The sequence below is a fragment of the Stegodyphus dumicola genome, chromosome 2, assembly GCF_044657685.1.
Source record: "Stegodyphus dumicola isolate Sdum_Otavi_A_Nest chromosome 2, ASM4465768v1".
In the NCBI taxonomy this organism is placed as follows: domain Eukaryota; kingdom Metazoa; phylum Arthropoda; class Arachnida; order Araneae; family Eresidae; genus Stegodyphus; species Stegodyphus dumicola.
In genome coordinates this window covers 163,177,629-163,190,042 of record NC_140769.1, presented here as the reverse complement: position 1 = coordinate 163,190,042, position 12,414 = coordinate 163,177,629, and the positions used below count along the sequence as shown (strand labels likewise).

At 34.3% G+C, this 12,414-nt stretch overlaps 1 protein-coding gene across 1 annotated transcript in view; it reads left to right on the top strand.

Annotated features, from left to right (window-relative positions):
- Positions 1 to 421: 421 nt before the first annotated feature.
- Positions 422 to 12,414, top strand: part of LOC118198653 (uncharacterized) — a 39,162-nt gene continuing 27,169 nt past the window's right edge. The window contains exons 1-4 of the mRNA XM_035370390.2: positions 422 to 440; positions 4,147 to 4,272; positions 8,790 to 8,994; positions 9,264 to 9,362. Of these exons, the coding sequence (XP_035226281.2) occupies positions 438 to 440; positions 4,147 to 4,272; positions 8,790 to 8,994; positions 9,264 to 9,362 (433 nt within the window). The 5' untranslated portion in view covers positions 422 to 437. The remainder of the gene's footprint in view (positions 441 to 4,146; positions 4,273 to 8,789; positions 8,995 to 9,263; positions 9,363 to 12,414) is intronic.

The following is a 12,414-nucleotide window of genomic DNA, read 5'->3' as shown; positions in this document are numbered from 1 at the left end:
GATAGGTAAACAGCCATATTATAATAACTAAGATTTTATGCAAATTTAATTTTTTATGTTTTCACTGTTTAAGGCATTCCACGAAACAGTTAGCGGCCAGGCAAGTAATTAAAATAATTCACAATAATAATAAAAAGAGAATAATTTCCTCTCCCAGTTTTCTCCATAGCTTTTCAGCATTTATCCTAAGTTATTGACCAGACAGGTTTAAGTTAAATTTAGTTCTGTTTCTTCTGACTTGATACAAACGCTCATTTCAGAAGATTATATAAATTAGTTGGCGAGAAGAAGGTTGACGGGCAGATAGAAAAACAAAAGATTAACAGTATTTGAGATTGATATGACTCTGGAGTCGTCTGTCTGCGTTTATTCCAACTCGTTCGGTTTCCATATAGTTTGAGATTATTGGGATTACTGTTTTTGGTGAAGAAGATCCGATGGTAAGTGAATGCTTTTTAAACGATTAGTCTGCCAAAAGGTGTACAGTCATGTTTTAGGCTTTCACAATTAGGTAATTAGTTGATGAATAAGTTCCATTTAATTTGTTTTAAATATTCTGCAATTATTTTATGTTAACTTTCAAGTTATACTATAAGACGATGTTAAAGAATGGTTATATTTCATTTTTTAACGAGCAAATTGATTTGCGTTTATGATGACATTTAGTAACGGAGCCATACCATGCCAAGTCTGAAGTGTAGCCTCTCAAGTAAAGCTAAGTTGTTTGGGTCGGGTGAGGCTAGTTAAAATTCTTCATTATCCCACAAATATCAATATATCAATAGTTTTTTTATGTGTATTTTAAATGGGGTCTTTTGCTTGATTTCTAGCACCGATCAAATATTAAGGCAAATGCAAAGAGCTAATGAATTTAACTTTGGCATTACATTATCTAAGTTAAGAAATAAATGTTTAGAGAACAAAAAAAAAAAAAAAAAAGAAGCTAATTCTGAAGACTTGAATACGGAAGAACATATAAATATGATATGTGAATATAATGCTTAATATAGAACATATAAATAACACATTGTAATAATATTGTTACTTTTTTGTATTTATTTAGCTATTTTTAGTAGAATTTGTAATTAAAATTGTTTTATATTCCCGAGCAATGCAGCACGAGACTTATTTGAAGAGAAAGCTACGTCGAAAAAATTAAAATACAGGAGCACGCAAATTTAACATTTTAATAAATAGATATTTCGTAATTGTATTCTTTTGATATCCAGAAAAATCCGGAAAATACCAGAATATTCTCTTGCGTGATTAAAACGATTATCAAAGCTGGAGGAAAACATCTCAATTCAGTTGTTAAGAAAACTGTTGTTGTTTACTGTAGAGAATTCGGGGCGAGATCGTATTAGCTTTCTCTACGTTTCTCTGTTTTGAATTGTGTTCTGTAAAACGTTTTAGTAGTTTAAAATATAACTAATGCGAGATATTGAGATATTGTACGAATATCGCTGAAGAAATTTCAGCATTTTGTTTTAATTTCTTGGGATAAGAATAAATTTTATTCACTTAGCATCGAACTTGTGCATTCAGTTCATTACGAGCCCGTACGCATGCAAAAGTATGCTTAATACAAAATATAAATTTCATATAATATTATGCTTAATATAGAATATATAAATAACATGTAATAATGCTTTTAATACAGAATACATAAATAGCATATAATAATATGCTTCATATAGATGAGCGGTTCTCAAACCTTTTTCTAACGCTTCCTATCTAAAAAAAATTGAAAAGCTTAGTACCACTACTACATTTTACAATGATTATTTTTCAGTTTTCAATAATATATATATATATATATATATATATATATATATATATATATATATGATCATATAATTTGATAAAATATTAGATTAAAAATTGGTTACCATTTTAATTATCAAAATTTAAGTTATAATATTTTAATTCTAAAATTTAGTGTGAAATTTGGGCCTATTAAGGAGAGATCAATTTCTTTATCTCAGGTCTTATTTCACTAAAATTTAATCGTAATCTAGGATCCACTTTTAATTTTGTTCTGTATTTCTTTTTAAAATAAAACGTAGAAGAAAATTATTGTTCACACAAATATGTTCTGCAAAAAGGCAATAAAAATTTAATAGGTTTATGTAAAACGCCTTTAAAATCTTTCTTTGGGTTCAGCCCACCTATTTTTTTCTTGTGTACCACCGGTTGAGAGTCGCTGATATTTTATTATATAAATAATATGCTTAATATAAAATATATATAAATAATATATAATTATACGTTTAGTATAGAATATATAAATGATATACAATACTATGCTTAATATAGCAGCTATTTCGTCAAAATTCTATGTCCGTTGCATTAAACTGACGTCAGAGAGGACGTCGTATATAAAAATACTTTATACATTCAAGGTGTATGAATAAAAAAGGGTTACTCATTAAGCACCCTCGCCTAATATGTTTACTATTTTCAGTAAGTGACTTGACTGCCCTGGGAAGATATAAAATATTGTCATTTGAGGAAATTATTTATTACAAACCACATGTGCAAGCGATCCGCTGAAATAGAAGCACAGCTACGTCTTGAATAATTAAGTACTGTTTATTAAACATCGCATAAGTTACCACATCACAATAATTTATGATCACATAATATAATATATTTTTTATTGTATTATTTGATATTCCTATTTTTACCACCTCGATTTAAGAGTATGATTTAACACTCTGCATCTTGAATTCTTAGACGACTAATCCTTAAATTAGTAGGGCAGTGGTACATATTTAGCTTAACATTTTATTAGCATTAAACTAGAATAAACATATGAAAATTTTACTAAGCATTTAAAGGGTATAAAAGTCTTAAAACTTTCATATATTTAAAATTTTTTAATATTTTTTTAGAAACTTTTGAAATTTCAACGGTAAACTATTCGAAATATTGCACTATAATCTGAAACTTTCGGGTTGCAATTTAATACTCTTTTTTCATTACATTGTTCAGAGCTATTTAGAAAATTAATGCACTGGGGGGGGGGGAGTGGCAGTTAGCCAGCTTAACGACTTCGGACTATCGAGAAGCAGGATGATCTTTTCGAGATATTGTTCACTAAGCTCAGTAAGTGCTTTAACATCATCTGTGACTTCGGTCGGAGAAACATTCTCACCACGTAAACATGGTAGTTGTTAACACAGCTAAATGGAAGAATACTAAAAGACTGACACTGCAAAGCAGAAAGGTGAAAGTTACCTTAAATCTGAACATTTGTTACTTAAAATGTATATACAAGCATGTAGGAAATTTTCACATGGAATTAGGACCGAGGTTGCCATCCTGGAAAGCAGAACTGAACACTAGATATTTATACCAATTAATAAAATGATTTTCATCTCATTTTTTAAATAAGTCTCATTTCGTTAGTGTAAATATTTGCCTTATTAATAAAGGTACCAAAAAACGACGACGTACGGTTTTCGTAATCATGTAGAGACTGTTAAATTCTTGGAAAACAAAGCATGAAAAATAAGTTGCGCTCCGTCTGTAATTCGTGCCACAAATCTTGTATCGCTATTAGATTCGCTAATCACATACACTTCATTTACACTACAGTAATAGGCATGAGGAAAATTGATAATTCCTTATATTCTGTCTCATTTAAACAGCGACTGGAGAGAGGTACGAGACTTAGTCGACCAAATCTATGTGAGAACAAGTTATCATCCACCATACTTTAGTTCGTTTGCCAGTATAGAGACTACTAGACATTTTTTGGAGGAAGAAACATGAAAAATCAAGTTTTTCTCCAGCATTCTAACCAGATTTGCTCTAACTGCAGCTGGATATGTTAACCACTTACACCACAAGAGAAAACATGTGGCATGCCATAATTTCAATCAAATTTCGTAACCATGACTTTACGCCTTCATTACATTTCTAAATTCTCTCAATGAGTCCGATAAATAGCAAGAAGAATTAAAAAGGAGATTTAATAATTATTTTTATAACATGAATCATTTTAATCCATAAAAGCGTGGTCAAAATATATAAGTCTCTAGTATACGGTAGTTACCGTCAAACGTTGTATATTAGTTTGAATAGAGAAAGGTGATAAATCATGCAGATATGCTAATTTAGTGTGTCGACCTTTATTTTCAGGATATTATTAACTTCACTCTTTGTTTCTTCATTTTATCGGTTTGGTTCAAGGCTAAAGCTGAAACTATACCCACAGACATCACCTTTACAGATACCATGATGACAGAAACAGCTGAAGTGGTAACAGTAAGTTATTTACTTTTAATCTATCATTTTATTGTCAACTAATAAGCTCTTTAATGTTCATTGGAAATAAATTTAAGAAAGTATCCTATAATTAAATTGAAATTTGTAAGAAATATTATATATAATATTACTATAAATAACGAATAAATACATTGAACGTATGTTTCGTGGCGGTTCTGAAAGCGTTTCTCATAACATAAATGAACACAGGTATTGAAAAGCAGCTACGTGAGACGATCATCTTCACTAAAGACCAAAATAACCTGGGTGGTGGTCATAGAGAAAAAGTTCACTGTATAAACCAAATCTATACTAACACTAACACTACCGGAAACAACTAGCGACCCTGGTATAGTTCGACCGTCTCAAGCGCAATCCTGGTTGGCATTCTGCCAAAAGACATAAACTCGTCCAAAAGGGGTGGTATTACTTGCTGCGACGTGTAAGAAGGTCTTCTCTTCTCCGGAAAGAGCTATGCTGGAGGGAAAGAAAGTCCCCATCCTTCCACCCTATTTTGAGAATAATTCGGTCTGAATGGCGTATGCGTGTTTGCGCTCATGGTCGCGGATGAGGCGGTCGAACTATACTTGGTCAGTGATATGGTATTTAAATATGGTTTGAGAAAAAGCCAAGAACTATCTATAAAACTCAGTCAAGATTTACGCCTGCAGTCAAACGGCAATCTAAACTCCCTCAAATACCTTTTATTTCAGATTCCTATATTGTTAAATAACCCTGTAGTCGCAAAGTAATGCTCCGATTGGTATAAGATTCTTTTCTGAAGGGAAGAAATAGTTAATTTAAAAATTCAAATTTTAAACATGTTAAAGTCTACAATCTTCTGAAGGGGGTACTGAAAGCGCCTGTTGCTTGTTCAGTTCAATCTGGTCTCTTCTGTATGTTCAGTTTCTGTTCCGTTCAGTCTCTGTACAAAGTCCATAAAACGGTAAGAATACAAAAATACAAATATAGGATAATAGAATCATGAACGTCTCATTTCATGAACAATTTATCTAAACATGAAACGCTTCGGATGACGAACGATATCTCGAGTTATAAACGATCAAGTCGACAACATATGATCTTCAATGATGCTGTATAAAACCTATACCACAAAATTAACACTAAGAAACTTCTGGAAGCATCATTTTAACATTTTTCATTGCTTAACAAAGCCTGGCTGAAAGTGAATTCGGACTGGAGGAACTTACGGCCCGATTGTTTTGCAGCCAAGAACTTGAAGCGCTTTGAGATTTAGAACATTTATTTGTCATCTATGATAGTGTGCCTTCAGACAAAAACCATGAGTTAGGAAGTTAACAGTGAAGATGTGGAGAAGTTACTAGAGGATCACAAAACTGAGCTCAGCAAGAAACAGCCGCAACAGTTTCAGAAAGATGATTCAGTAACAAAAGACGATTGTAAGGATCTCTTCAGAAGAAGAAAGGAAAATTATTCTAATTCTTTAATCCTTGAAATTCGCAAGAAATTGAGTAATATGGAAAAGTTTCACGTAATGATATCATCCTGATAAAGCAGTAGCAAGCTACAGCATAAGGATATTCAATGACAATACCATGTATTTCTATTTACAACTTTGTCTCCCCTTCTTAAAATAGTACATCTCGAGCTGCATTATCTCGAAGACTAGGAGAACTGATCTTCATTATCATAATAAGCAAATAGTCTATGTACAGTTTGGCTAGAAAGTCCCTTTTCAGCTTAACTAAATGCGCGTACCAGTGTAAGATGATAAGATATTTAAGATTTGAACATCCAATTTTGACCACTGATATGGAAACAGTACTCCTGATGTGAATTCCAACATGATTGCTTCGTAACTGCCACCTGAATGCCCAGGGAAGAGAATAAAGTTTGTGCATTGACCAATTCATTATCCCGCCTTTCTGTGCTTTGTGAAGAACAATGGTTGATACCAGCGACTTCACTCTGGAGGAGCGCTTAGTGGCAAGTGCGTTGGTCCCACGAACGGAAGCACAACAGCGAGAATATAACACTGATAGATAGGTTTCGTGAACTGTTTAGTTTGGAGTCACGAAGTCATCAAACTTTGATCAATCATGCGGAAGAAGAAAGTTTTTCGCTTGAGAAAATGTTTTGGATGACCCCGCTCTGGCCGTCTATCAACGTGCTGAAGTCAGTGATGCATTCATCTTGCATGTCGACCAGAAAGCGTGTTGTAGAACTTGAAATTAAAAGAAGTACAATGCGAATTCACATGGAAAGGGACTTACGCCTACAAGCATTCCGGCCAATGGCCATCAATGAACTAATGGATGATGACTTAAACCGCCAGCTGAAAGTATGCAGGATCTTGTTAGAGGCTTTCCACACCATTCCTGCTCTGAAGTGCCTTCTTTTCTCTGATAGCTACTCTATTTATCGGAGTTCGCAGGATAAGAACACCTTCATATGGGCAAAGGAAAACACACATTTTTACCAAGAAACTGAAAACAATCCTCCGCACCTCATGCTTTGGGAGAGGATGACTTACGAACAACACATCTTTAGGATTTTCAGGATTCCGTGACCCATGTTACTCTTCTTGAGATGTCAAATGACTGCTTTCTTCCACAGCTGCAGAATGCGGGCATAAACGACACGATTGTTTACCAAAACGATGGAACCCCTGCCCACTTTGCGCTTACTGTTTGTGAACGCCTGAATGAACTATTCCGTAGCCGGTGGATAAGACGTAGGTCCCCAAATTCACCAACTTCTTCCTTGTACTAGTATGTGTAGTATTATTCTTCCTTGAACTCCTTATCCGTCGAGTTGGCCTCGTACCTTATCTTCACCTTCACAGTTGCTACATTATTATTATTTTTTAATCGTGAACTGGAGACTATGCTTACGTGTGCGTATAGATCTTCGAAGTATTGCCCGCTGAAGAAAGTACATTCAGCGGTATAACAAATAAAATTACTCTCAGCTTTGTTTTAACTATTTAGGAATTCTTTAATGTAAGCAATATTTAGTTGTAATATTATTATAAGGGGAACACAGGACAAGACAGGAGCAAGTACAGGAGGCACCATATCATCTCTAAGAGCAAAAATGGTATTGCCCGGTGAAACCTCTCCGTATTTATTGAGAATTAAACAAGGTGATATGCAATCATACAGATGTTATACACTTGGATATTCAGAGCTGCATATTGTTGCATTTGGTGATGGTAATGTTTATAGGTAGGTGAGGTACAATAAAGTTCGTAACAATAAATAGATAGTTGAAGATGTAGTGCTCTGGGTCCCCGTTGCTTCCGCAAATACATCTGTCAGAGGAGGCTTTGTGTCTGTTGTAGAGGTAGAGTGGAAATAGGCCGTGGCCCGAGATGTACCAAGAAAGGAAGTAGGATGAAAAAGTGACATTTTCATCTACTTTAGGGAGGAATTCATATGTTAGTCTTCCTTGTTGTCAGTGATCCCATTGATGTTGCTATTGTGCGGTTGCAAGTTTTTTCATCTTGCATTTCAATGCTGACTTTGGCCACGGGATAGAGTACCTATTTGGTGGATAACTGCGTCTTTAATGGAAACACAGTTCAAACGATTCATCTCATTGCTTTGTTCCCTGGTCGCAGATGCCACCGAAGTAAAAGTTAAGATTGGATTGAATTATTTAATGGTCAAGGTCTGTTTACCTACAAAACTGGATGGATAATTAAGGCAAAATACGCCAGGCCCTTCTAAGAAGAAAGAATTTTTTGTGGACGACGTTTTAAAAGAAACCGGCTTGTATTTACGTTAAAGTTGGGAAACGAAAAAAAAATCTTTCCTTTGCAGGTTGGAATCCTTAATTGGCCGAGTGAACATTACATATTATAGAAACAGTATACAAGAAGTTCATTCAGGCGTCGGAAACTGTGAAAATTCCAAAATAGATATTAACTACAAATTTTTTCAGTGGACAACACTCCTATATTATTGCAAGTGATATATAATTCGAAATTTCAGTTGCAGTTTGTGCTGTTAGATTTAAAAGCCAATTGTCTGGTGCAAGATGGAGATAATTTTTCCCCAAATAGGACAGATTTTTATGACGGATTACTTCGCAACGCATTCTTACGGGAAAGTTGTTGGAGCATTTAAAAGAGACCTTTGCCTGTGTTCAGGAACTTAACAAGGTAATGATTTTCCCCACCGTAAACTGATTTTGAAAAACTGAAAGTGTTCACCATAAGAAACGAAGTAGCTGCCCGCCTGTTTTAAAGCTCGTTAGGAAAATGGACGAAGTCAGGAATAAAAGTTGCAATCAGGAGCAAAGAGTGTGCGAAAAATGTCATTGCAATTAAATTAATGCTTTGCGAATTAATACTCAATCACAAATAATCGCTCTGCCTGGAGAAAATTCATCTCTGTTTTGCACCAAGAATATTCTTTTTAAAGCTAATAAAGTATATAAATCCTAATAATGAAATTACTTTCGGTCGAATAAATGTAGCATTTTATTAATTATGCTGTAGATGACGATTTTTCTTGTTAATTATATTTTAGATCCCTTTATGCGATGCCAATGAGACTTGTCAGCCTGTTACACCAGATTTTGCGGCAGGCGCCTTCAGTGCCTTTAGTGTAATTATAGTGTCTGAATTCGGTGACAAGACTTTTTTCATAGCTGTCGTTTTAGCCCTGTCTCACTCCGTAATCTCGGTGTTTGGTGGAGCAATGCTTGCTTTAATCCTCATGACAGCACTTTCGGGTAAGTAAAAATGATAAAAAAAAAGTTCTTAAATGGCACCTTTTATTTTGTGCAATAGAAATGGCAATTCATGAACAATTTGCTTGCAACAAGTTGTGTGTAACATTTCTGTTTTCGATATTACGCAAAACGAATTTTCTTCTTTAATAAGCTATACAGTTATCAAATGCAATGAATATGATAGTTCTAATAATGACGTAATCAATTAATAAAGTATAAAACTCGGATTAGAATTTTAAATAAATGAGTATATTTTTCTCATTTTGTAGCTGGACTCGGGCTTGTATCTTCTCTGATTCCAGTAATATGGATGCATTATTTATCAGCACTTTTATTCTTTCTTTTTGGGATTAAAATGCTTAGGGAAGGTATGTAGCTGTATTAATTCCATTGAAATTGTTTTAGTTAAAATATCGATAAATTATGAAATACGTTTATTAATCACATATACTTACTGATACCTTGCTAGTTTTCTTCTAGTTTCTTGAAGCATTGAAGCAGCTGTATTAGACTTAAAGGAATTTTATGTGTCTTCCTGTTGTTGTGATTACCTAATTCTGTTATTTAATATAGGCATCTTTTCAGCCTTCATCATTTATATTTTTGATAGTTTTAGTTTAAGAATATAAAAATTACTTTTATTCAAATTTTTATATCTATCAACATTTTCTATACTTTTAGCTGTTTAAATTATAAAAAATGTGTTAAAAATAATCTAAATAAATGTATATGTATTTTCTGAGTTTTGGAAAACAGAAGGAAGAAGTGATCTTTTAACAATGGTGAAAGGGGTTTATAGAGCAAAAAGTTTAAGAACTCCCTGCCCCTGATCTAGAACTTAATAGCCTCCATATTCTGTCACCGATACAATAGCACCGGCTTTATCCATTACCAGTACCTCCTTAAACTGTTTAAGGAAATGTTGCCAGTACCCCTAAATGGGGATGCTGCTCAGGGCGGACAGTTTTGCTTTCCTCGTTTATGCAAACTTGTTAAGTCCCAAACACATTATGTTTCGGCCAAGAGGGACTGGACGTCGAAAGGGACAATTCTCAAAACCCGCATATTTCCAGGAAACCCAAGTAGCTAGGTTAGCATTTTCACTTACTACAAAGACTTGAAAGCCAAACAGTAATAGATTGTCGCTTAGATTGGGATCACGTGATCATTCAGCCGGTAAATCGTTTTCGTAGCTAGGCGGGACTTCGCTTCAAGCGGTACTCTTTTTTTCTAGGAATCCTCCCGTTTAAACCAGTGCTACCAGAAATCTCGGTTCACAGAAAAGTCCCGTCTAGCAGGGACCTTAGCTAGATGTGATAACCTCTTTTACAGTTAACACTGCGAGGGAATTCCCCAGCGACTCGGCACGTTGAAGAACCTCGCGCGTTCATTATGCCAGCAGTCTCAAGTTAAATGCAGGCCGAATACACGATCTGAAAAGAGCTGAGGAGCCATTTGTCTTAGCCCACAAGGGTTATTAATTTCGCTTTGGTATTTTGCGTCGAAAACTTTACAAGTCCGAATCACTTTTCAAATTGTTGTCACCAAATATTATCGCTCTGTATTATATTTCAAGAAATTAAATAGTGAAGAATCTGCATAAATGAATGTATGTCTCTCGCATTGTGATAAAACAATGGTACTTAGAGCCATCCAATTTTGAATAACGTACGTCTCCACCCGAATATGGGCATCTATCTGGAAGCCGAAATTTAGAATTTGTTTTATTACCTATTTCATATTTTTTAAAGCATTTATGAGTTTTTGATTAAGAAACTCAACGATTTCAAAGCGAACAATGGCAACACTGTACGGGGGGGGTGGAAGATAAAAATCTGAAAGGTTTCAGATTTTAAATTACGTCCAAAGAGACGTTTTTTAACATTTTGTCTGTTACCTTTATTTATTAAACCTGTTATGTCTGTTACATTTATTTATTCCTTTGCACTTAAAACCATAAAATTCAGTTCAAGAGCAACATCGCAAAACAGTTTTAAATTGAGCATATCATTTAGAATTCCCAATACGCAGTCTCATGCGCAAAAATTTTTTTTTTCTGTACAACGTTGCCATGGCTCGCTTTGAAATCCTTGAGTCTGTTAATCAAAAATCCATTAAAGATTTACAAAATATGAAATCGATAATAAAACAAGTTTCAAGTTTCAAATTTGGTTTTCCACATGCCCATATTTGCAGGAGGTTTACGTCATTCAAAATTCGATGGCTCTATGTACCGTTGTTTTATCACAATGCGAGAAACATACATTTTATGCAGATTTTTTCATTATTTAATTTCTTCAAATATAATGCAGGAGTCTAACATTTGGTGGCAGCACTTTGAAAAGTGAAACGGACATTTATAGTGAACCAACGCAAAATCGCAAAACGAAAACAATAGTCCTTCAGCGACAAAGCCCCTTTGGACTTAAAAAAAAAAAAAAAAAAAAAAAAAAAAAAACCTCCTTTTTATCTCCAGCGCGCGGAAATGTGCATCGGAAACAGCACTTGTCAATAAAACTTTTCTGTTAATTATGGTATGCTATATTGTTCATTTTGTGTATTTTTTCCTGCCTACGGAGGAGCCGTGGTCTTAAGTTAACTATGGAGAGACGTTGGCCAATATTAATCCAGATAATCGGAACTTTACTTTTTCTTTAAACGATATTTATTATGAAAAATAATATTTTCTACTGCAGGCAATGTGTAAACAGATAGCTTATCATTATAAATAACTTTAAGCAAATAGTCAGTTATTGCATTTGAGTTAGATTTGTATTTTAAGAGAATAAGGCTATATTTAATGATAATTGAACATCCTCATCATTAAAGGTTATGAATATAAGTTAATTTTTTTCTGTATAATGTTACAATGGGGTCTCGTTGGTTGTTAAACTGTTAACGCACTTGGACAAACGCCAGCGAAGTCTTTGAATAAGATAAAAGATGTAGTAAACAAAGTTCTACAAAATCTTTTCGCTCGCTCAACCGAGCACTTGATTATTTGCGTCTTAGATCTTTAGTACTACGCCCCATATCACTATTTCTACACTGCTGGCCACCGTAAATGCAACATCCTGAAGGATGCATGCAAATAACATGAAATTTATAACATGCATTAGCGGAGGTGAGATATGCAAATAATTAGAATTTCAGCGCAGACGCACATCACGCGCGCTTGTGGCGCCACTTCTAAACGCTATTTAAGGCTTGGAGTTTTCGACGATTTCAAGTTCGGAAATTGTGTTTTTCTTGTGGTTTTAGAAAAAACAACAACAACAACAACAACCAAAAAAAAAAAAAAAAAGATCAATTATGCTTCGTTGTAAACAGCGATCATCGTTTGATCAAGTATCCGAGTTCGAAAGAGGAAGGATAGTGGCCTATCGAAAGTGTGGATTACCTTTCAGGGAAATCGGTAGT